The sequence below is a fragment of the Thermobia domestica genome, chromosome 8 (genome assembly GCF_964235325.1).
Source record: "Thermobia domestica chromosome 8, izTheDome1.hap1.1, whole genome shotgun sequence".
Taxonomy (NCBI): Eukaryota; Metazoa; Arthropoda; class Insecta; order Zygentoma; family Lepismatidae; genus Thermobia; species Thermobia domestica.
In genome coordinates, this window is record NC_137461.1 from 153734044 (window position 1) to 153761425 (window position 27382).

A 27382-nucleotide genomic window follows, 5' to 3' on the forward strand; every position below is an offset into this window, starting at 1 on the left:
TATTGTTTCAACGGATGCGTTTATCCGTTGTTTACAAATTATAATATTTCGTATTCAGTACACTCTAACCTCTAAACTAGATTGCCGAAGAAAGGGCGTAACCCTTTGATCGGGTTAACTTTAAAAAAAAACTAGATGTATACATTGATCACATTTCAATCCAAATACAATTACATTATGGTAGCTTTCTTTCATGTTTATCATTTATATAATAAATAATATATACATATCTTAAGTTAAATTATGAGTTATTTGTTTTCAGTAACTCACGTACATTGGAAAACCTGTCATGCCGTTTGTATTATGATTGGAGATAAATGGAAATAGTATAAATAAACTAGATTAGTATTCGTTGATGGAAATAAAAATATTTTTATACATTTTTCTACATTGTATACAACAACAACAACAACAAAAACGTTGGTTTATCTTCTTCAAAATTAGAACCATATATTAATAATTATAAATAACGAATTCAATATATTTTAAGTGCAATAATTCATTTAATTTCTGTAAAGAGCCAATATTCAAAGTGGATATAAACTAGATATAGTGTTTTTCCTAATAGATTATATGTGTATAATTCATTAAATACAGTAATACTTATAAAAGCTCTATGTTTCTCCAATCTTTCAATTATGTATTTATATTATTCATCAAAGGTATGCTTTGAATTCTAGAACCAAAAGTCCATGTGTTATATTGTTACATGGATAACTGTATTTCATTATTTTGTTTCTAATTATAATTTAATATAATAAATATTATAAGTGTGTTTCTTCGTCTGTATGCGTTATATAAATGTATTTACTATCATTATAATATCAGCTGTTATTAAAATCAAAGAAACTACAAAGTAATAAAATTGGTATACGGTATCTACGAAAATATCTCTACAAACTTAGAAGGTAAATATATATTAGCAAGTGACCATTCACTTATATCCGAGTATAAAACTATCATTTGGTTAATAGTATAAAAATAATTATTTACACCTATACAAAGGAAATATCCTTTATATCAATATCCTTTCAACTATTTATCTCCTTTCAAAAATCAGTCTTGTTACATATAACCTTGTTACATAAGTACATTGCATTTATAGACAAATATGTTCTCCATTTTTAAAATTGCTATGAATAAATTTCTTGATTATAGTAAATAATACTTGCAATCCGAAACCGAGAAATTTAACAGACATAAATGAAACTAAATTTCCAGTTTTACGTCTCATTATTATGTCATGTATGTAAAAGGACTCAGATGATTAAGAAAAGTGAATTATTATGAAATAATTGGTGAAACGGCATTGTGGAAGGAAGAAGAAGAACAACTTCGAGAAAACCCACAGACGTGACGTTCTTCACCACATACATGGTCTGAGTCGAACAAGGGACCTCTTCCACCGATAATTAGGTACTCTACCACTGAGCCACCGCGCGAAGTTTAACAAGGTACACTCGTTGTTTTAATCCTTAGAGTGTGCAACTTTGGTGCACATGGTTCTGAATTTAATTTTTAGAGGGAGAACATTTACCACATTATGGTGGTTCGAATACCGTCTTAAGTTCACGTCCCACATAGCCTAAAAAGAGACGCTAAACTTCAATAAACATACAAAGTTTGAAAGAATTATTAAGTCCTTATTAGCTACCAATACGACTATAAAACAAATATAAATTATACTTAAATAAAAAAATGCTATGAATATTAATTATATATTAATATGTTTGCACATTTGTTAATCATGTTCTCGAGTTTCTACGTGTTAATATTTCCAATGAAAATTTTAACAAGAAATTTACATATACTAAATATTTCGATTTTTTATTCTGATGAAGTAAGGAAATGATCAGTGGTATATTTTCAAACTGTAAGAAAAGATTACAAAAAAATCAGGAAGTTCTCCAAACTTTGATAACTGACACTGTCTTTGTCATATCTCCTCATTCGCGTATTTTAATTCTTTATAATTAGAGTTATCACTATTGCTAACAAACACGAGACGTGTATTGAAGATAACCGAATACCTGAAGAATTACCTGCTGGAGATGGTAACATCTCATTGCCACCATCATGATCAACCGTTATGTGAACATTATCTTCTCCTGTATCATCCTCATCAGGGATATCTACATTGTCAGCATCGTTATCACCATGACTTTCTTCAGTAACAGGAATATATTCTCGTGTAGGTACAAAAGTATATGTTGTTTCCCTATTGTTAATTGTATGGCAAAGATAATCATTATCAAATGATCGAACGTCTATTTTTTGTTCGTTGCATATATCTCCTCGTTGAACAAACTGGTAAAAGGTTTGTAATGATACGCCACAGGTATGGTTCATACAATAGCTGTTCATCGTAAGGTCACTGTAGTACTGCTGTTCTACAGGTTGTCCTGTAATTGTTTTCTTGAAGATATCCATCTGTCCGTCGGAACAGCTGCACAAAAAACCATTTTCTTTTATTTCAATTTCACCTTTATCTGAATACATTGATAAATCTAAAGATCCTACTTCGAAACTGAAAATTAAGTTATCAAAAAATATAAACTTCCTTTCAGGATTTGGAATTAGATCTATTGGTTTCCTTAAAGTACTATCGACAAGGTGAATACCAGTCAAAGCGCCTGCTGGAAGAAGATGAAAGTCATTGCTTGTAATATTTACGCATCTGCGTCCTTGAAGTTGAAGGAATGATCCTTCTACACCTGTTCCAAAAACATTACCGAAAAACTTAATGTCGTCTGAAATAACGTTGAATCCTCCCTGAAACACGTTCTTGAAGTAGGAATACTTCACCCAAAAGCTAGATACTTGGGCATGAATAGCTCCAGATTCTATTGTCTCCACCTAGAAGATAGAAAAAAATAATCATAAATTTCTGATGAACACAAAGCAAGATGTACACAAAAATTTGCATAGTATATCACTAGATGATAGCTTTCCAGACATTCCTGTTTCAGCAAAACGAGTATTTAAGCATATATGTGTTTTATAACTGTGTAAAAGGTACTGTATATCAGAAAAATGTAACAAAACGTTCATCATCTTATTATGTGAAAATCTATAGAAAAGTACCAGGCGTTTTTATCATGTAATTTGAAAACTTATTTACAAACTCAGCGTAGTAAATATTTCATTAATAATTATATAGTACGATTATATTCCTTTCTCTCGTCAAATTCAGCACAGGTAGGTTACTGCTAGAGTAAAACTTTCTCGGGTAATTTACTCGAAAATGGGTTTAGCGATTTAGCCCATATTTAATATAAATATTTTATTAAGAAACCATAAACATGTGAAGATTAATCTCGAATCCTACGAGTAGTTTCATGGTGAAGCGTGTCTTTCTTAACCTGTTTGTTTTAAATAACAGGTCTATACCTATAACAATTGTGCTGTCATTTCATAAATGTATATATTCATTAACAACTCTACAATGTGTTATAACCAATTTCTCTCAAAGAAATACAAAATGGATGGTTTGATAGCGGAGGAGATTTCTGTCCTGACAAGCTAATTCGAAACAGTTCTAAAAATGTTATTAAATTTCCGTGAATAAATATTTCAATCATAACTGTACAGAATGGCATGATTAATGATTAACTTTTAAAAAAAATAGGAGCGAAAACGTTAGCTTCTATCTTTTGTTTAACACAAATAGCAGAATAGTTTTACAAAAATTTAACAACCCCTGTCCCTATGAAAGTTAGCTTTCATTCTTTGTCTTGCGCTTCGATCTTCTCATCGACGCTTCATACCGCTGTTGACTTGTTCTTCAGTTGTTCTGTGAACAAGCTTGTTCGATTGCTTTCCATACTGTACAATCTTCTTCACACATATATCGTCAATATTAGATTGTTTTTAATCTTTATATTAAAATTCATATTCCATGTTTGTTAAAAGTAATTGGAACAAAGGAAAATATGTCAAATATAGAGGTTGGATGGGATAAAAAAAATACATAGGTGCTTTGATTTTTAGTATCTAGATAGTATTATCAATGACGATTTGAATTCGGATCGTAAAATAAGAGAAATAAAAAAGAATAGAAATGGAGTAACAATACCTTAAAGAGAAGAAAAGCTTATTTTATTAGTCGCTGAAGAAGGTGTTGTCGTACAAGTTTAACAAATGTATTATATAGTGCATTAAATTGATCGAAATGAGTTATTACGGAAGACTAAGAGACTGGAACCTTCACGATGTGGTTAAAAGAAAGAATAAAGAAAATTGCTGCGTACAGCAAAAAATCCATGAGAAGAGCTCTGGAGTGACAAACAATATTGAAGATGAAGGAACAGATGAAAACATTACTTGATAAAAATTGATAAAACCATTTTATTGGGTGATAAAGTGCAATTAATACACTATATTAAAAAGATTAATTCTTAAGTTAAAATTATGAGATTAGTGGAGAACCATACTTCCTGAAGTCCAGAATTGTGGAAAGTTGCTAGCTAGCAACACCAGAATACTTATTATGGAAATGATAGTACGTTATACTAAATAGAGTGCTTTTGAATGATTTATTTTACTTTTAAAACGGTTTATTGCCAGGATAGTTTCAATGTTTGGTGTATGCTGTATTTGATATCGTAGTACATAAACCAGTATATATGTACGGTGTTGTTTACCTTGTTTCACGGTTCATGAGACTAAATAATACTTGTTTAATTAATTAAGTGTCTTTTGTGAATAAGCACTGAAGTGTTAAGACAAAGTAAAGCAACATTGACCGTGAAAAGATATATAATAGTTATGTCAGAATTTAAAACATCACATTTTTAATACGTATTGATTTCAATTTGATCTTGTAGTTTAGAAATAGTAGGTCTACATTTAAAGCATAAAATGTTAGAATTCAAGTCGTGAGTATTAGAGAACATTGAACTCATTGTCTTGAAATGTGAAGGCCGTCTTTTACAACAAGTACATTCACTTGTTTCTTTTATTTGATAGTAACTTGTTTAGTAGACTGTAACTGTAACTACAAAGAAATTATGGTATTATGTTCACGCAATAAGCTGCTGAAATTACTTCAAGGTCATGTCAAAATTATGAAAGTTTAACGGAAAGATTCGATATTATAATGTGAAAATAATAAATCAGTGTAGAAACTCTACCACTTCAAAACATTGGAAAACAGTCAATTACTCTTTCAGAAAATTATTTGTACAATCAAATTGTAGGACATGGATAAGAAAAAAGATTATTCTTTCATTTTTCATTATTAGTACGTTAATATTCTTATTATGTTTATTGTTACTATTACTATTATATTACTTTGTCTTTATTATTATAAAATTAGACAGAACTAATAGTAATGTGAATAATATGAGTCGGGTAACTGCAAACGAACACTGTAATTATGCCTATAAAATCAGCAGTATTTAATAAATTGATTTAGTTAAGTATTGTGTGCTGACTCTAGTAGCATAAGAAAATGTTTTAAAGCGAGTATAAGAGAAGTATAGTTAGTAGTCTAGGCAAATTGTTATTGAATCGGGAACAAATTGCAATACAATTACTGTTAACGGGTTCTTATGGAAAAATATCTGAGGAAAAGATGGCGGAAAGTCTACCACTCTTCGAGGTGGGGTAAGGCCGCTATGGAGAATTTTCCAAAGTGTCAAGATATCAAGTACTAGAAAACGCGACGCCAATGTCGGAAAATTCACCAGAGCAGACCTTTGCACTCTCGGAAAGTTATAAACTTTTCAACACAGTTTCTCTAAATTTTCAACACAGTTAAAAAAAAAAAAAAAACATGTAAACACTAAATTATACATAACAATAAGATCGCGGTTCAGTGCTTTTTCTGCCTAAATTGGTTAGGCTGTTAAGGCCCATATCTCTTCTATTAGTCAATTTTCCAGTTGGAACAAATAAGGACAACCATTACATTGCATTGTGTTCTCATACAATGGTACACTTCCTCCAGTAAGATCCGTGATACATCATGAGTATACAGCAATTATAATTATTAAATAATAAATAAATAACTACTTTGTAATTTTTCAACTTTCTTTTTCTTCTTCTTCTTGTATCCGGTGGGTGAAATAGCGATCAATGCTTTATAGTTGAAATCTGTTGAAATCAATTTGTTCCCGGTTCAGCCATTTTTTGATCTAACTTTCCTAGTCTATAGAAATATAATTGTTAATAAACCAAACAAGAAAGAAATTTTGTCATCACATATTTATAGTAGGTATAGATGTAGATAAAAGAGCATACTTCACTCACTGCAGCAACCCTAAGGTCTTTCATGTTTTCTTTTCTTTTTTAAATTCTCGAAAGTGAAGTTCATGATTAAACTATGCACTCTACTTAATTTGACTCTCATTCAGAAAGCTTCAATTTGTTACGGAACTTCGTGTGCGTGGGTTTCCTCGAGGTTCTCTCGTTTTCTCCTACTTGCTTCATAACATCATGTCATTCATTATTGTCATCTCGGTCTCCCATAGCCTCGGCACACAATCGTGGGACTTTAAATTAGTAATTTTTTCTTTCAGTTTAACATCCCATGATTATGGTCTTTGGGCTAAGGAAGGATTTTAAACTACAAATTTTATTTTATTTCCAATTTGTTAGAGGAAATTTGTAAATAGTCTCATGAATGCGTAAGCACATTCAGAGACTTCAGTGAGTTGTTATGATATTGTTTGTGGTTATTGATAAATGAGTAATGATCAATTGAAGTTGAAAGTTTTGAACGTTATAATTGAGTAATTATGGGTTTATATTTGTTGTGAATGTCCGCATTTTGTTCGGATTATTGCTGCAGTTATGTGCTCATTAAACGTGTTAAATAAGCTTAGTTATGGCTTATTTCTTTAGACATCTACGTAGCCTATTACCACCCATATCTACAGTATTATCTGGTATGCTTCGTTGAGTATTAAATTGAATATTACTGCTCCATAAATATCATTCCTGTGCTTAATTCTAAATAGATACTTACTCATATATTTCACAGTATTATTAATATGCATTGAAGATTATTCCATTTTAAAATAACAAATATTAGCTCAAAATGGAAGATTTACTGCTATTATAGGTGTTTACGAAAAGTCAGCGATCATAGCGAAGAGAACACACCTTTAAGAACTTTTTCCAAAGCTTCCGGCACCCGTATAAACGATAATGAAAACGCATTGCACCTAAATAGCTAGGAGTTGTTTTTTCCGATTGGTACACTAATATTTATTTATTGTTTTACGGATCACACGTGGGACACTCAGTGCACAAAGGATTCAAGTTCACACCTGGTCGTTTTGGACATATTTCATATTTAAGAAGTCTACCTGAATCTCCTTTCAGTGCTTAAAAATTCACCCAGATTTTGTAAATAATTATAATGATTTTTAAAAATGTTTACTTTTCTATATATTTAAACGGAGCGTCCGAACTTGATATCTCTTTCCCTTACAACGTTAGTAATTGGACTTGAATCTCTTGTGCTCTTAACAACACACATTTTCTTATACATTTTCAAATTAAATATATATATATATATATATATATATATATATATATATATATATATATATATATATATATATATATATATATATATATATTCAAAAACTTACCGTTGAATGATCCAGGACAAACAGCGATCGAGATGTGGTATTTAAATAAAAAGCTCCCTTAGCTATCTTCCCAATGGACACGTTGCTGAACACAAATTTTTGGTTGTCTCCAACGTTGTAAAATGCCTTTTCTGGAATCTCGTCGAATCTTACGTTTCTGAATTCAAAATGTTGTATATCTTTGTTATCCATGAAAGCTCCTTTCTGTAGACGAATGTTAGAGTTCTGGATGAAAATGGAATTAAGCTTTTCAAACACTTCCACCTCTATGTTGACTCTGTTAACCTTCGATACGTTGAAATCTTGCAGTTGCTTGGCAGTCTTGAATGAGTCCTTCCTCAATTCCAGGCTATCACATTCTGAAATGTGAAGAGATCTAGCAAATGCGAGAGGGCTGGCTTCGCTGTTGAAGAATTTTAACACTTCCTGAAAGTCAAATTGGATCATGCATTACTAACAACGTAAACATTCAAATTATGATATTTCTGCACTATATATTACATTCAAATGTAAAGTTGGGTTAAGAAACTTTATACCTCTACTGCTAAAATTCCATAGAGAGATATTTAGTTAATAATACCCTGATTCAGTAGACTTTCAGTAACGGCGAATAATAAAAAATATTTTCCTGGTGTAGCCTCTCCAATCAATGACAACAACAACAATGAGGAAAGAAGTTAGCTAAACCCTATTTTGAAAGTATCATCTCAGCATTCTCATGATGGAACCAAGTGAAACCTCAATCAGGATGGGAGACCACTGTACATCAGTGGTAGAGTGCATACGGTCTCTGGTTCGATTCTAACTCGTGCCAAGTGGGTTTTGTGGTGGACAAACACCGTATGCGTGGGTTTTGTTGGGGTTCTCCCGTTTCCTCCCACTCTCTTCATCCCACTATTTCATTCATTTCTTATCATCACCGTCTCCTTTAGTCTAGCCGGCATACGGTAATCGTGGGACGTAAAACTCAAAGATTTCATTTCCTATTTTTTAATCAGATAGCCTGCCACCGAGATTGAATCCATAACCTCCCATGTGCGAAATAGAAACGCTCACCATTAGTCTATATCCACCTGGATTTATTTTCATTAAACATTATGTAAGTTCTGACCTTATTTCAAATCTAATTCGGCATTTCTTTATCAGTAGCATTTCGGATAAGGTTCAGAAGGAAGTTTAAAAGTGTTATAAATTGTAAGTTGTGCAATTAGTTCAGATTGTTATTTAAATATCTTAAATCCGATTAAAACTATTCGCTGAGAAAACAGTACGTTTATTGTAAAAAATTATATATATATATATATATATATATATATATATATATATATATATATATATATATATATATATATATATATATATATATATATATATATATATATATATATATATATAACCTGCAACATGAGCATGTAAGTTTATTGTGAAACGACGAGGTCTTTTGTTCCAAAATAAGTGTGCCGAGGTTTCTCCTGAAAGATACGTTCCACTTAAATGTTATGTTGATTCTCTGCGGTGTTAGGCGTAGTTTCACAATAAACTTACATGGTCATGTTGCAGGTTTTTTGCTGCGGACTGTACATGTAAAATATCACTAAATATCTCGATTATTCGCTGTTGAAATTAACTCTTAGATAGACATGGAACAGACCAAACCAAGAATCGAAGTTAAAAAATATGTGTTCCAAACGTAAAGAAACAATGGCCCGTACCACAAAACCATGAAGAAAATAATGTATTAGTGATATTCTCGTATAGTAGGCTTACACCAAAGAATAGCATTCTTCGCGATTAGTACGTATTATCAGCAAAACCAGAAATTTCTCGTTTTGTCTCAATTCTCGTCTGAAAAATAAGACAAGAAATAAATTTTCAAATTCCGAGACGAGATGGGCAATAGGCAAAATCAGTACAACCAAGTCTCAGATTCTAAACAAAGTTTTAGCGTTACATGATTCATAGTACACCAGTAAAAAGTATAATTTGACGAAGTGATTGTACGAACACCATGAAGGGCATTTACCGACATTTAAAGATGTACACTCATGTCCAAAATGATTGTCGCATATCTATAACTGTCTTTTTGTAACAATATAATTTAATAATGATTTTGAAGGTTACTTTTAATACTGATACTATGTGCATAATCGGGAAATGTATATTTGTAGTAAATTTCATAGGAAAAGAATATTATAAATACGAAAATTAGAATGAGTAAAACAAAATGCTGCTCAATGGACAAGAAAGTTTTATTTTCGTTTTATATTTCTTGTTTACTGCTCTTTTGACACGAAATTTGCCACATACATGTCTTTGCCGATTATACACATACTAACATTATAAGAAATGCCGGGCGAATTCGTTATCAAATTATATTCCTACCACAACATATTTATAAACATGCGACAATAATTTTGGACATGAGTGTGCATGTCCTTACATTCCGATAGTAAACATGATTTCAATGTTTTCGTTTAAAGAATCCCTGTAGACCTATAGCTATAATTTAACATCATGTAGAAAATATTTTTTTTATTTATTATACATGTAAAATAACCTTCAAGTAATTTGTAATTTTCTCCAAAATATTGCAATTTTCTTTCGAAACATCATGTGTATTTTCCTTTTTCTTTCTTTTTCTCTATTTCCCTCCCCCCTCTCTCTCTGTCTGTCTTTCTCTCTTTCATGGTTTGGAAATTTAACATTCGAGGCATGACAGTAAAATTGTTTCTTCGCTTTTATCAAACCACTCATCTCTTTGTGCTGTACTGTCAGTTTGCAGGGCCTGGAGTGACAGTCAATTGTACGTCCAATGAAGTACGTTAAAACTCATATCCATCAGAGGCGGATCTAGAAGGTAAAAACTGGAGGGGCGAGCTAGACCCCAGACTATGATAGGTATATGATGGGTTTACCCACACTTTCAATAATATATAAATAATAGTTTCAATTATTTTTATCATTCAAAAATTGGAGGGACTAGGCCCCCGCGGCCTCGAGCTAGATCCGCCACTGATATCCAGGGCTCCAACTTTGAATCTTTCGTACCAATGTGAATGATAGCCCAATATATTTGAACAAGGGGAAATATAACAATCATACGAATGTAATACAATAATTGTTCATTATTACCGTGCATTCACAAGCAGAACTCCCTCGATCCCAGTGCTGGATTTAGGTTTGATGGGTTCCTAAGCTATTGAAAGGGACCCTTTATATGTCAAGCTTTAAGGGCTCTTTATAGACTTTCTCTTTTAGCCACAAGATGTCGCCGTTTTGTAGGTTTGAATATATGCTATATGCTAATTTATGGACCTGATGAATATCTAAATGTAAATAAACAAGGGCCCATTACAAGCAGGGCTGGGAGACGGGAGCTTCATTATAAGCGGGGATGGATAACAGGCCTCATTACAATTGGGTCTGAGAAATAGAGCCTTATTACTTGGTTCATAAAACCCTAGTACATAACAATACAAAGCACCATTGCTGTATGTGTGTTTTATTTGCTTCTTCTTGTTATTCGGAAATTACATTACAGTTTTTTCTTCAATTTTTTGGGGCCCCCAAGTGAGTGGGACCCCTAAGCTATAGCTTGTTTAGCTTATATGTAAATCCGGCACTGTTCGATGCTCAGCATTTTATTTCATTTTATTGAATATAGAAAATAAACCCATATCTGCTCCATATGAATGTTACAACAAAATGGCTAGGTCAATTATTCAGTACAAAGTTATCTTTAACCTAGTCATTGTTGACATTATGAGCGTACTTTGCGAGTCCCTATCACTGCGAAATTAAAATACCGCTAATTTTACAATAATTATGTGATATCTTCAAATAGATAAAAGATAATCGAAAAGTGGATCAAGACCTCCCTAGACGACGTTATTTTGCATGAGGTAGCGTTATCACGAGTCACCTAGTAGCTTTGCATTTGCAATTATTTAGAAACGCGAAAATAAATGTCGATTTTCTAAATGGCTGGAAATCGAAAGCAGATAAGTGAGTGTTGATAACTGTATCTCACGCAAGATAATATTGTCTAGGGAGGTCTTGTTCCACTTTTCGATTATCTTTTTTCTATTTGAAGATATCACATAATTACTGTAATTAGCGGTATTTTAATTTCGCAGTGATGAGGACTCTAAGAGTCGCCAAAAAATAAAAATCATAAAATGATGGTTATCATTTTCAAAAAATAATTCTATATCCTGAGAATGAATTAGAAATAGTAAACTTTCCTTCAAGGATCCATCTTTTTTCTCTCATTGCCGTGGAGCCTTGTATGTCCATCCACGGGACAGCCCAGAGATCAGCGTTCTGTTATTAATACATAAAAACTACTCACTTGTTAGTCAAAGTAATTTGATCAGACTGGTTTTCATTGGAAATTGATACTTATTTCTTTAAACTAAAAAAATCGTTTTTCTATAAAAACACATAGAAACGGCAAACAAAGAAAATTTCACTCAATTGACTTATTTCTTTAAAATGAACTGGACTTTTCTTGTTTTATTTCTTTTTCAAATTTATTTAAATGTCCCTTAACTAGGCTGAGCCTCCTAGACTCAATGACCCTAACAATGTTTGATAAACGGTATAAATTATGCAGTTCATCATAATGAAGTTTTCGCCATTTCTCATTCCCCGACGCTCTTGGGTCCGAATAATCGCCTCAGTATTTTATTTACAAATACTTTCAGTTTACGTTGTTCTTCCAGGGTAAGGTACTATGTTTCGCAACCATACAGTACATCAGCCATGATTTTAATGATTTTTTTTCTTAAATGTCTCTTACTTTCTCAAAATGAAGTTGCATTATGAAGAAATGTAATATAACTTAACTTTGATCATTAAATACTAAAATTATAGGACTACATAACAAAATTTAATTTTTACTAAGTATTAAGGGATATTTAAATGGTAGTGAGCTAGAAAGAAAGATGGTATAGCTACAACACCGTTCAGTTTGTGAATGCACTAATTGGGCATAGAGGCATGTTTCATGATAGTAAATAAATTTTGTATACTTACTGCATTATTTTTACAGCTACATTGGATGTAAATTGGTCTGTGTCGATTTGGCGAACACTGACAATAACTGCAAATATCATTCGATTGTCCATGCACGAGGAATACATTAGCTACAAACACTGGAATAATAACAAATAACCACTTCATTGTTTATATGGCTTTAACACTTGATCGTTCAACTATAACACAATGACAACTGATTGTTGGAGCGCATGAATGGTCTCTTTTTAACATAAATTATCATCGAACCATTGTCGCAAATGGACGGATTACGTATGTATTGTTTCGTGTAAAATGGTGATAAAGCAGAATTTGATGGTGATATAAAACGGTAAACCGCAAATTTCTGACGCATGAGTAACACGAAATGCTTCTGACAGGATGTGTGAATGAGTTACTTCACAAACAACGACTTCCTTTAAGTTGTTATTATCGTAATTTGTTCTACTTTTTTCTCTTTCATTCATTTCTTTTTTTGTTAATTTCCTTAGAAATTTGAATGCTTACAAACACCAATAATAAACGAACGTCCGGCAGGAACTTAATGACAGTGAATTATTCGCATTGATTCACCTACATTCGTAAGCAAATTTGAATTATTTAAGAAGAAAAGCTCTCGAAGAAGTGGCCTCGTATCTAAATGAACTTATGTTTCTGTAATGTTACGTCCTTATCCAGTATCAACGTTATAAAAGACTGTTCAAAAAAAAAAAAAAAAAAAAAAAAAAAAAAAAAAAAAAAAAAAACCAAGGCTTGAATTTTTATCTGCAGTTGGCTGATACATACAAAGTTCATAGAGCAGTAAGGTTGAGGAATATCGGAAAATAGACGTTCATTGACTGGTGATATTGCGTCACTCTAGGTGCACCGCGAGAAAAGTGCACAGCCAAAGACAGACGGTGCTTGACGTTTCCTGTTATTATTCATTGGGTACAATTGCACCCATGTTGTGGTTTCCAAGGGGGGGGGGCAAGTATAAGCGACATTCCAAATATAGTTTCAAATTTTGCTGTAACTAACGTAAAAGTTCTATTGGGTTTTCGATACGAGGGTCACTACGAAAGTTTTGAGCTGTGAAATAACTTACATACTTAAAATCAATTTAACACTTACATTTTCTCAAACTTTTCACCATTACACTGTACACACTTTTGCATCCTCGAAAAACACTTTTGGAAGCAGTGTTGCCAGTCTTTTTCTACAAGTGTCGAAAGTTTATTCTCCTAAGCCACTACAGCTTCTTCAGGACTGCAAAATCTCTTCCCACGCATGCGATCTTTGATCCTGGGGAACAGAAAAAAATCACACGGGGCCAGGTCAGGGCTATACGGCGGATAAGTCATAAGTTTGACCTCCGTAGATTCTAAAAACCGAATTGTGATGTTGGTCGTGTGTGTGGACGCGTTGTCATGATGAAGCAGGATCCCACGCAATCTAGTTCTTTGACGCCGTTTCCGAAGCTTCTGAAACACTTGTTAGACAAACAGTGGTGTACCACTGAGCAGTAACAGTCCTTTGTTCTTCAAGTGGAACAGTTGCAACATGGCCAGATTTGGAGAAGAAAGTTGCGAACATCTTCTTCCCCACACTTCGCGGTCACTTCACTTTCGTGGGTGGATTTTCGTCTGGAAAGATCCAAACTGTAGACTGGTGTTTATTTTCAGGGTCAAATTGATAGATCCAAGTCTCATCACCAGTAACAATGTCAGAGACGCGTCGAGAATTGCCTCCATCAAATCTTGCAAGCATTTCTTCACACCATCCCACACGCATGCGCTTCTGCTGTTCAGTCAAAGTGTGAGGCACCCAACGAGATGAAACCTTCCTGAGCCGAAGATGATCATGAAGAATTTTTGTTACTGCTGGCGATCCAATGTTCACTGTAGATTCCATGTCCTTGAAAGTTGTTCGAGGATTTTCTCGAATCATTTGTTCCACAGCGACAATGTTTTCATCTGACACATCTGTTGCCGGACGTCCAACTCTCTCTTCATCTTTAAGCGATGTCCGGCCTTTTCTAAATTCACCAAACCACCGAAAATTTGTAGCACGGGAAGGAGCAAGGTCCCCAAATGCCCCCTGCAAACGGTCAAGGCTTTGTGTCTCGTTCAAACCACTTTTGAAAACGTAAAGGATCATTGCCCGAAAATGTTCCCTTTCGAGCTCCATTCTAGACAGCCGAATACTGCTCACATCAACAAACAAGTGAAGGCGATACGGCCACACCGATAAGCGAGGGGAGTTGAAACTTGCTTCGCTTCTTCGCTCTGGATACCACTACCGAACGCAATTGTTGGAATTCAAATACTGTGCCACAACAATGCGTATCTCAAAACTTTCGTAGTGACCCTCCGAAGTACGATTTCCTCGAGGGGGGCGAGCGCCCTACCTTTCCCCCCTGATAGGCGCCATTGATTGCGTAGCTTTTCCTGATGAACTGTTTATTTTGGGGCTTCATTTTAGTTAAGGAGATTTTCTTCTTTAATCTGAAGTTGATTTTTGAATGTTATCAGTTGATTTGAATCAACACCCTAGTTCTTGCAACTTAATTAATGATTCATGCACATTACGATATTTTCACTTATTTTTCCAATCATTTTGTTTTTACATTATTTTTTTACTGAACATTATGTTGCTGCTATTTACATAATTGAAAATAAGCTCGATTTTTTCACTCATTTCTCTGATCGAACGTGGAGAGCACCAGCGGCGCTGATTTCTATTCTCTTTCCAGCCTTATAAAAAAAGTAGATGTAAACAAACCCATCTGACTACCAGTGGGTCGATGACCAGTGATTGGTTGTTGGTCTCACTGCACTAGTATCCTACCGCAATATAATCCCTACTAAAATAATAATTTCAAATAAGGATGTCTGAATTTATCCTGCATTTTGTGATAATGAACGCAATATATTTTAACAGATGTAGCTGTATTTCAACCTCACCCGTATTTGGACATATAGCATTTACTGCGCATGCGTATGCGTACGCGCGCCTACCTCACTCATTTAAAATTATTGTAAAATGCAGAGTTTCATGGTGACGATATGTGACAATAGTCCATTCTCGTCTCGTTATAAAACACAAAAGAGGACAACAGGAACAGAGGCAATCTCGCTTATATAAAGATTTAAGAAAATACGTATTTCCAACATACCAGTAGTCAGTGTCAGTGAGTTATTCACCAACCAACTGTAGCCTTACACTTTGGAAATCATACGACGACAGTAAGCAGACGATCTTGCTGTTCACGTCCCTCGCTGTCGAAGTACGTTGAGCCGCGGAGTAATATATTTCGCTTTGTTTACGTCTACTTTGTTCTAAGGCTGGAAAGACTTTATATAACTTAGGGTAGAGAAGTTCAAGCATACGTGTATCATTGTCATGTAAGCAAGCTAAGTTTCAAGTAAATACTGTAATATCCAAATTCTGTCCAATCAAACTTTGGCGGGACGGACTCCATTAGACCCGGGATCAGCGCCCATGGAAACCATAACACCGCACAGAAACTCTAAGATGTTTTACGTAATTGGAAGGAAATACATCTCTAAGTGGTACCCAAGGGCGCCCATAAGGGGGGGCTAGGTGGGGCGCTCGCCCCCCTTGAAGAAATTATACTTCGGAATATCGAAAACTCAATTGAATTTTTAGAATAGTTACAGCAAAATTTGAAATTATATTTGAAATGTCGCTTATACTTTCCCCCCTTGGAAACCACAACATGGGCGCCCTTGGTGGTACCCATACTTTTCCCCTCAATAAGCGATGTATCCAGCAAGATATGGGAACCTTTTCAATGGTTTGCTATGTTGGAAACACACAGCGGAAGTTAAAACATTGAAGTGGTTGTTCCTTCGAGTATTCACGTTTTGCAAATAGCTCTCACTTCTAGTGCGGGGATCCCTGATTCGATCCTAGGCCATGTAAGCCTGTGGTAGACAATAATGTGTCTGTGGGTTTTCTCTTGAGGTTTTCCCGTTTCCTCCCACACCTTCATTTCACAATTCTTTCATTACAACTCACTTTCATTAGTTATCCGTCTCCCGAAGAATATAGGACATAGGAGAGGAACTTAAACATGAAGGATTTTTTTCTTGTTCGTAAAAATGGGACTTCTGCAGAAATATTTTTTATATGTATACTAGTTTCCACAGGAACTCTCTCGTGGCTAAATAGATAGCTTATGCATCTTCGACGCGGAAGCTTGGGGTTCGATTCTCCGTGGGAGCTCATATGGTTCGGATTTCATGTTAAGCAGTAGGTCCACGTCTCATATTGCCTCGCTGCTGAAGGAGACGCTAACTTTTCACATAACAACAACTACGTTTGCACTTTTAGTTTTTCTGACCAGTATAAATGAAAATTGCGCAGCGAGACATTATTTTTATGTTAACTTTTTGTAACTAGTATACACTTACAAAACAATACGATACAACACACACACCTAACTTCTACATCAATCAGAAAACTAAAATAATGAGTACTACTAAATCTCCGAAATAAGCCTATATTATTTTTAAAAAATACGGAGCACTTCAATAGCTAGAACGAATTGTGAAAACTGAGAATTTTCTCACTCGTACTTAAAAGTTCGTTCATCAATACATTAGGTCTTCGCTTCGGAAGAGTATTGTTTAGGAAAAGTATTTTAAATCCCTTTCTGTCCCTTTGGATACCTACGTTAATCAATGATAAATTATAAATACACGTGTCAACCCAAGAGCTAAATAACATTTTCAAAATTTCATTTCAAACGGTTCAGACACTACCTCGCATTTTAAAACTAAAAGTCTGAAAGAAAATTGTATTGAAATTTCTTCCTTCCTCCTTTGGAAGTGGTATTTTTGCAAATGTTGAAATGTTCAGTTACTTTTAACAAAGAGTTTGCGTATCGAGTTGCAACTCCCTAACTTGGAGTGTTGGTGAGATACTTTATTTTTGGGATACAATTTGAACCCTCTTCGTCCCGCCTTAAAGTATGTATTTGAATAAAAATTACATGACATAAACTCGGCTCGAGCCAGGTGCAAAAATGTTCAAAAATTCATTTCAATCGGTTCAGCTATATTCTCGTGAAAATGCGAAACACAGCGTGCTTTTAATCCTTGTTATGCTCCTATCGTGACGTCATGCGCATAACAGTAATTTAAAATGGATCTGCACATTATGTTAGCAGCTCCTCCTGGACACATAGACTACCATGCAAGATCAACTCTCACATCATAGTCTATATGCAAGGGCGCCGATCCTGGGGAGCCCCGCCCCCCGCAAAACTCATGTGGGCCCCTTATTGTATTTATGGTTATATAATATTTGGCATAATTTGAATGCAATTTGTCTTAAAATTATCATATATATACCTTCTGCATCTGAATCCCCCCCTTAAATTTACAGAGAAATCGGCGCCCTTATCTACATGGTTTACATTCTTGTGTTCTGTACGGTTGAACTCCTGATGAGATCTCATGTAGTTCAGCTTCTACACTTAGCTGTAGGTTCATGTTAGTGTTGTTGAAATTCAAATAATTCAGTATTTCAAATAATTATTCCAAATCATAAGAATACGGAAAACGAATTCGGATATTCGAATATTGGAAAACAAATTATTCAATTAAAACGAACACGAATAATTTTAACAGCACTAGTTATCGTATCGTATCATCGCCTCCATTGCAGAGGGGCGTAAGTTGTATTTTTATTTTTATTTTTATTTTTATTTTTATTTTTATTTTTATTTTTATTTTTATTTTTATTTTTATTTTTATTTTTATTTTATTTATTTTTCTTTTACAGGAAAGGGAAAAAAGATTTTGCTTGATTTGAGGCTCTTGGTGCTCTCTCAGATTAGAAGCAAATGGATTGTTTTTTTTTTTTTTTGGATATTTAGAGATCAAAAGTAATTTACTATGCCTTTTATCATGCACATTTTTTATTGAATTTCAATATGTTAGTGTCGTACGTACCCCCTTATGTCATAAACAGTTTTTTTTCCAACAAAATACTTAAATGAATTTCTACATACCCATGTTTAGTGATGAGCAAATGCAAGACCAAGACCAAGACCGGGGTGGTCTTGGTCTTGGTCTTGCACATCCAGTCTTGGTCTTGGTCTTGCACTGGAACCCATGGTCTTGGTCTTGGTCTTGGTCTTGCACACCCAGTCTTGGTCTTGGTCTTGGTCTTGGTCTTGCATACAAGAGTCTTGCAAGTCTTGCATTTAAGAAATCTTAAGCTTTTCATAGGTAAATTTTACTATGGATATAAGGAATAATAAAGTCTACAATGCGCCAATAGGAAGGAAATATAATGCATTTCTAAATGTAATATAGTTTAACTTTGTGTAAGTATCATGATAGTGTACAACATAGGTGATGACCTTTCCTTTTTTAATGGGTGCCCACGCTTCACTACTTGTAAGATATGCCTAAATCACAACGTTTTGTAATCTGTTTATATTTTTTTAACAGATCACACACTCCACTGGTTCCTAAACTGGGGAGGCTATCCCTGAGACGCATGAAAGAAAATCAAGACGGCACAGATTATTGAAATACCATGAATTGTAAAGTTATTTTTACACTCTAAAGGCGTCAGATTTTTCTTTTGAACCACTATTAGCTAATCCCTGTATTAATCAAACTTCCAATTAAATATTGAGATTTTGTTTTACATATTCCAATATGTATTCTATGGGGCAGAAACATTGACATTACGCAAAAGTGATGAAAAAATTGCCGGCTTTCGATACATAGGCATGGAGAAAAAGCAGAGAATTAGCTGTTTTGAACGGACAACGAATGAGAAGGTGTTTAAAAAATTAGCAGTAGGGGAAAAAAAGAAGAAGTTTAGATATTGTTAAGAGGAGGAAGAGGAAATGGTTAGATATTGGCTGAGGAGGAACTGTATTATGAGGGAAGTGTTGGAGGGTATTGTGGAAGGAAAGACAGGAAGGGAGCGAAGGAGACTAGTTGAAGGAAGATACTAAAACAGAAAATTGCTACGTCAAGACGAAGAGACTAGCTGAGGACCACCGAACGTCGAAGCTTCTCAGTTGCAGCAAGTAACCTGCCAATAATGGCAGAATAGCTATTATGAAGATGATATATTTAGCAATAATGACTAAAAAAAAGAGAGAGAAAATTAAAATAATAATTATAATAATCAAACCTCTTAATATTTTAGAATAATTTGAGTGAAAACTGAAAACGATTCAACTGTCTATGTCTTTTGTGTAAATTCAATCTATATAAATACTTTTGACCTGTATTGGAAATACAAAATAACGGCATCAAACTCCAAGTTATTTGAAGTCTCACTTGTGAAAGTGGATTACTAGCATCAATTACCCACTTCGTTGGGTTAAACTTTAAAAATAATAACAATAATAAATTTCGTTAGTCAATCACTTTTTACTATTAATAAAGCGCTCTCTGATATCGGTCATTTTTGATTATTTTTATATTTCTCCCTCCTCCTCCTCCCCAAGTTGCGGGGCTGAATTTAAATTTAAACGGCATCAGAAGTGTCACTGTTCGTCTCAGAGACCCCAAAAACTAAGATTCGGCTCTAATATCAGTCATTTTCAATAAACTTATATATATCTCCTTCATCCCCATGTTGCGAGGTACGGCATCGGAAGTGTCATTGTTCATCTCGGTTATATACGTTTTACAATCATTTCGGTTAATCTTGGACGACAGGAACACTAACACAAAAACATCTAAGAGAATTAAAATTCTAAACTCCCCTACCGGAATAGAACCCGAGACCCCATACACTTTAGGCACACGTACTCGCCACTAGACCAGCGAGGAAAACAAGTGAAATGCATTTTGTAGTATCTGAAGTTTACACCTATTTCATCCTGCTGTAATAATGTTTACCGTATTCGTTACTTTGAGGAATGATATATGTTATTCATATAGGTTCTATCACATATTCGTTCATAAATATTATATAAATTATCAGAATTATTCATGATCTTCCATGGAAATTCACTTGTTCATGCGCAGTAGAAACAGAAGAATGCAGTTTACTGATACTAGTCAGAATGCAAATTTCTAACAGGCTATCAGAATTCCTTAACGGAAAGTAGTGGTTCCCAACCTGAGGACGCGCAGCTTCCTCCTGAGTAAGCATGAAGTGGGAGTAAGGGGGCGAAAGCTACTGGCAGAAATGAATTGTGAAATAAATTATTATTATTATTATTATTATTATTATTATTATTATTATTATTATTATTATTATTATTATTATTATTATTATTATTATTTGTCATATCGCTAAATCAATTTCTTCACTGATGTCTCGTCACAGCCCAAAACCCAAGCGATCTGAATGAGAGTTTGTTCCACTTTTACTCGACTATAATTTCTCCTCGCAGACTAACAGATAGTTCTCTACAGCCTTTAGAGCTAGGCATTTTGACAACTTGTAGAAATTTGCATTGTGATTCGTATTAGCAATGACAGTAAAGTGGATCTTTCTGTTTCTACTGTGCATCATCAGCATCATTATATAAGAAGTATTCCGCCATTACCAGCGGGTCACTTACCGCAGCTGAGAAGCTGCCATGCTCCACAATCTTCTGTTAACCTCTCCATCTACACATACGATTTTTCTGTTTTGATATCGTCAATAGCCTAATTATGTTTCTATATAGTCTAATTCATCCCCTCCCTCTCTTTCCTGCCACCATACCCTCTGTTAACCTCTCCATCTACACATACGATTTTTCTGTTTTGATATCGTCAATAGCCTAATTATGTTTCTATATAGTCTAATTCATCCCCTCCCTCTCTTTCCTGCCACCATACCCTCTAGCACATCCCTCATGATACAGTTCCTTCTTAACCAATATTACAACCAGTTCCTCTTCCTCTTCTTAATAATATTTTTCTCCTTCCATTTCCAACCCTCTCATTCGTTTTCCTCTCGACCCAGCTATTTCTCTCCATTCTTCTCCACGCACATATTTCGAAAGCCTCCAATCGTTTCTCATCATTTCTGCGTAATGTCCATGTTTCTGTCCTATAAATACAGTAAAATACAGTACACGAAGCATTTTATGAGTCTTTTTTTTCAACTCTAAGGCCCCACAAAATAGTATTTTCTTCATCCTAAAGGCTTCTTTCGCCATTTCTATCCTTGCTTTTATTTCACGTTCGCATGTCATATCACTAATAATACTACTCAGACATCAAAAACTAGTCACCTGTCTTTTTTCCGCTCCTACTTCTATATTTGACACCGATCGCTTCGTTTCAATCACCATGGATTTTGTCTTTCTAACATTTATTTTCATCCCATATTCTTCAGAAGCCTTTCTCAAGTTTTCTACATCTTATTAATTTTCATTTTAGATTCTGCAACAACAATCATATCAACCCCAAACCGTATACACCTCATCATTCTGTCTCCTACCGAAATTCCATCTTCATTATGAAAACTCATTTTTGCTATCTCTTCTACACAGCTATTAAATAATGTCGGCGAAATATATAATATCTGTTGAACTCGCCTTTCAATTACACTGTCTGTCTACTGTCCATGCGCCAGTGAATTTCCATGGAAGATCATGAGTAATTCTGATAATTTATATAATATTTACGGACGAATACGTAATAGAACCTATATGAATAACATATATCATTCCTCAAAGTAACGAATACGGTAAACATTATTACAGCAGGATGAAATAGGTGTAAACTTCAGATAATACAAAATGCATTTCACTTACTTTCCCCGCTGGTCCAGTGGCTAGCACTTGTGCCTAAGGTTTATTGGGTCCCGGGTTCGATTCCCGGTGGGGGAGTTTGGAATTTCAATTCTTCGTGTTCCTGTCGTTCAAGATTAACGGAAATGGCTGTAAAACGTATATACCGAGTAGAAAATAGAGACAAGTTACTCAGATATGTTCGGTGAATCAGTTAACTTAAAGAAAAAAAAACAAAGTGCCTAAGGCATTTGTCTGTAAATTGAAAGGAACTCTTAAAGGTTAGTTCCAGTCCCACCAAGGTAACATTTTTCTTTTACTTGTTCTCGAAGTTCTCTTTGTATTTCTATCGGATTAGATTAAATAGAACTTCGAATAGAGACCACGTTGAATTCATTTATTGACTTAGCCTGAAATACTGATAAAGGTATGGCTATTATTATTATTATTATTATTATTATTATTATTATTATTATTATTATTATTATTATTATTTAAAGTACGAAGTTTCAAATGAGGCGAAGCAGTATTTACGTAAACAAAATGATAATTTATTTGATAATATTCACTAGTCCACTACACATTTTCGAGGTTTTGCTTTTGGAAATGTAGTGTATACAACATTGAATAGTAAAAGTATTACAATAAAAATATATTGTTAAAAATATTGATTAAGTAATTGGAGTTAAACATACTTTCCAGTAAGAATTATATATAGAGAGGATTTACTTTAAAGTGCGATGTAAACGAATATTCGAGTTTTAATCCGATTAGAAATCGATAACTTACACAAGAATATTTACTTCATTAGTTCTATAAATCTTTATGCTTAGCGTATTATAATTCACTTTAAAATTATGATTTTTCTATTTCAAAACGTAGAACGAGAAATAAATGTAATATTCTGTTTGTTAAGGAAACCTTTCAAACAGTGATGATTTCAGGGCATGACCTGTGGGAGAATTTGAGACTCTGTCGACATAAATTTCCCCCTTCGTGGCCATAAGTTATCTTCGATCATGCTCAAAGTGGACTAATAATGTTTTATCAGTTTTCTCTCATTCATATATTGACCATTACCGGGGGAAAATCTTCTGAAATCATCAATGCTTATAATTAGTTTTTCATTACAAATCAAAGGATAATAATGAAATATTGAACATAATATTTTGTTCTCAGCTGTGGATTTTAGATTTGCAATTCATATAATGTTCCCTTCTAATGGAATTTGAGAGAAAAGTAGTTGCCAAAGATTTATTTAAAGAAATGTTCTCAGTCCTCTGATGAAAATAGGGACACACTTAAAAAAACAAAAAAAAAAAAAAACGAATACTCCCTTTAGGGTTTGAACACACAAACTTCTAATTTATAGACTAGTGACCCAAACTTTTTTTTTTTAAACAGTCAGTTTTATTGCAAGAAATTACAGTACATATATGTATATATAATAAGAATAAAAGAGCAATCACAAATTACAAAAGGGATACCACTGCAATACAATTGAAAATCAATCACATGAAGTATACACACAAACACACACACGAAAAAAAATTAGTAAACAGCAGTCGGGTAGTGGGCAAAATGACGCAAGCGTAGATCTGAAGGCATTGTTTTTAAAGAGCACTGTAGTCTAAAAATGTACATTGCTTGTGTCACCATCTCATTTTCGGTAAGTAGGATAGCCGCTGTGTGAATAGTTAACCACACTATGATATTGTGTTTAGGACGTGGGAAGTATTTGAAATCAGGCAAAAGAAAAAACGGCTCACTATTAATAATCCGTTGATCAACACGAAGTATTCGTGCTATAATATGTGTATAGCTACGCCACAAATGCTGGATAGATGGACATGTTTGCAAGCGATGGATGAGTGTGTCAGCTTGTCCACATCGGATACATTGAGCATCTGGTCGAAAACCGAGTTCCCATGCTCGATGGTTAGTAAGAAATACATTATGCACTAACCTATACCATAACTCTCTCATTCCAGAGGGTAAAAAAGAGGAATTAATATTATGCCAAATTTGCGCCCAAGAACAATTGGGATGGCGAGTAACACATTTAGGGGGGGGGGGTATAGAGATAATTTGCATAATAAGTATACAATTTCTTCACAGTCATATCTTCAATAGCTGTGTGACTGATAAGAGCATACGAAATGTCTAGAATGACGGTGCGCAGGTAATGGTAAGGTTGGGACCAGTTCAGAATAGAAACAGGTGAACTGAGAGTCACGTGCCGAAGGCAACGCATGATATGGCACGCGGAGAAAGACTCAGAAAAGGAAGTTAACAGCTGACACGTGCGTTGTAGTAGTAGACAACGGCCTTGAAGAGCCACGTCTTTAATACCTAACCCTCCTACTTGCTTGGTCGTACACACAGTTCGATGATGTACTCGCAGTGTCGATTGATACCACAAAAAGGCAAACAAATGTTTGTTAAGTGTGTTAGCGTCTGAGACAGAAAGCTGAAAAATCTGCATTATATAGTACAATAGACTGAAGGCAAAAATATTTAAGAAGGTCGCTCGCTCATGTAATGTAAGATTGCGAGCTTTGTGTTTATAAAGCAAGTTAATGACCTTAGGAACAGCCACTCCATAGGTTGCCTGAATAGATGCTTTTATAGTGGTATGCCAAGTAATGCCGAGAATTTTATGAGTGTTAACGACAGGGAAGGGGGAGACAAAAGGGCAAGAAGACGTATCATTCAAAAAAAGTAATTTGGTTTTCGTGGGATGTAATTCCGCACCAGACAGTTGACTAAATATCTGGAGATTAGTAAGGATAGTATCTAAATCGCGCTGGGAGCGAAAGAAAAAGCAAATATCATCTATGAAACTCTGAACTTTAATAGTAGCCGGAGGAACACACAATCCCGTCATTTCATTCCGGATCTTATACAGAACCGGCATAACGGCAATGCTGTAAAGCATGGGGGACAAGGGACAGCCCTGAATAAGCCCCCGGTTAATTGAAAAGACCCGCGTTAAGGCACCGTTCAGTTTAAGTTGGGCAGTACGCTGGGAGTATAACGTCTTAACCATATTTAAAAATACTGGCCCGAAATGGAGCTTCTCAAGAACTGTGAATAAGTACTGATGGCTTAGTTTATCGAAGGCCTGAGAAAAATCAGTACTCAAAAGCGCTGCAGTTAATTTCGGACGACTTTCAAAATAAGCGATCGTGTCCCTAATATTCGATAAAGCCAGATATGTAGGATGCTGCTGATCGTGACCAAATTGTTCCGGTAACAGAATGGAACTTAAAGTATTACGTAACCGAGCTGCTAGAACTTTTGCGAGAAGTTTATAATCACAACATGCGAGACTGATAGGTCTAAATTGGTTGATGCGAGTGCTCTTGGGCTGCTTAGGAATGATCACTATAATACTGTGTGTAAATGTTTTGCCGACTTGTAAATTAGAACGAAAGGCATTAAAAAGTTCAGTAAAAAAAGGAATGAAAAGATCTGGGAATGTCTGGTAAAATTCGTAAGGTAGGGAGTCAATGCCACTAGATTTATTCTTTTTTGCCTGGAGGAGGGCATGCTGAATTTCTGCTTCAGTAAAGGGAGCATCAAGCTCTGCTTGGAATTCAACTGGGAGAGGGTTCAAGGTATCGTAAACACCGTCATTACTAGCTGGAACATCATGGTTGCGATATAAATCAGCAAAATAGCGCACAAAGTATGGAATAATATTAGTTCCTTCATATAAAACACCTTTATCATCCAGTATATTATGAATAATCTGTTGTTTGCCTCTGCGACGTTCAGCACTGATATGTACAAGACTCGGAGGCTCAGTGGGTGACATTGATGAGATTTTGCTGCGAACAGTAATACCGTGGAGTCTTTTGCGGTGTAATGTTAACAAGAAAGCCTTTACCTGTTTAATTTGTGGAAGTACAGGTTCACCGTTAAGGAATGCCGTATGATAGTCGCGTAGAAGCTGAGAGTAGTAATTATATTGTTCATGGAATCGCTGTGACCGTTCTCTGCTGTATTCTTTACAGATTTGTTTCAAAGCTGGTTTCCCCCGTTGCTCCCACCATTGGATAATATTGTTCCGCCGCAAAAGTTGCTGATTAATTTCTCTCCAGCGTTGGCGTAGCAACTGCTGGAATTCTGGCTCAGAAAGGATGCCGGTATTGAGGTGCCATAAGCTATTATGGTTCAGAAGCTTTTGAAGCGGTAGCTGGATAGTCATAACTAGGCCCATGTGATCCGAAAAACAAACAGGGATCCTTTCCACAGATTGCACATGTGGAAGTAATGACCGTGAGATATAAAAAGAATCGAGGCGTGAAGATCCAGTGGCGTAGAAAAAAGTATGTCCAGGATTGTGGGGATGAAAATGACGCCAGACATCACATAAATTAAATTGGTTAATCACCTGTAATAAAGTAGGGCAGAAGTTCGAAGTAGAAGTGGAATCTTGAGCGGAAACTATACTGTTATGATCTCCACCCCATATAATCAAACGAGAACTGTCATGTAAGGCGGAGGCTACCTCGGAATTAAAGAAATTATGACGTTCACGCCGTCGGTGTGTACCTGCAGGGGCATACGAGTTGCAAAACCGGATATTGGCCACATTTCCAGTAATAATCCGGCCGGTGGGATGTTTGTAGAACTGTTCAAATTCTATATCATTACGATATATAAGTGCAGTACCCGTGCCGTTAACAGTTTCGTTAGAAAAAAAGGTGTGCTGATAAAGGCCTTGAAGGTCAGTCAAGGTCACTTCCTGAGCAAACAGTATATCAAGAGAATAACATTTAATGAAATCCAAAACAGCACTTTGCTTGGTAGGAGATGTTAGACCATTAAAATTGACCGTTCCTATTTTAAAAGAATACATTAAGAGCTGCAAGGAAAGGCTTGGTGTGGAGGAAAAGGCACACACAAAGGAACCGGCAGGCCCAAGGAAAGCAGCAAAAAGATGCAATATTAACAAAAACAAAAGTCCCAAACAGACCGCTAGCATATTCTCACTGCGTAGCGGGTCTGTCCAAAGTCTCGG

At 34.9% G+C, this 27382-nt stretch overlaps 1 protein-coding gene across 1 annotated transcript; it reads right to left on the reverse strand.

Annotated features, from left to right (window-relative positions):
* LOC145692351 (uncharacterized) lies at positions 1 to 26566 on the reverse strand. Its single transcript, XM_081767648.1, has 3 exons — positions 25892 to 26566; positions 7602 to 8027; positions 1 to 2856 (listed from the first exon to the last, which is right to left on the reverse strand). Exons 1-3 carry the CDS (start codon positions 26564 to 26566, stop codon positions 1960 to 1962), a joined length of 1998 nt encoding a protein of 665 aa, XP_081623774.1. The 3' UTR covers positions 1 to 1959.
* Between the last annotated feature and the right edge of the window lie 816 nt (positions 26567 to 27382).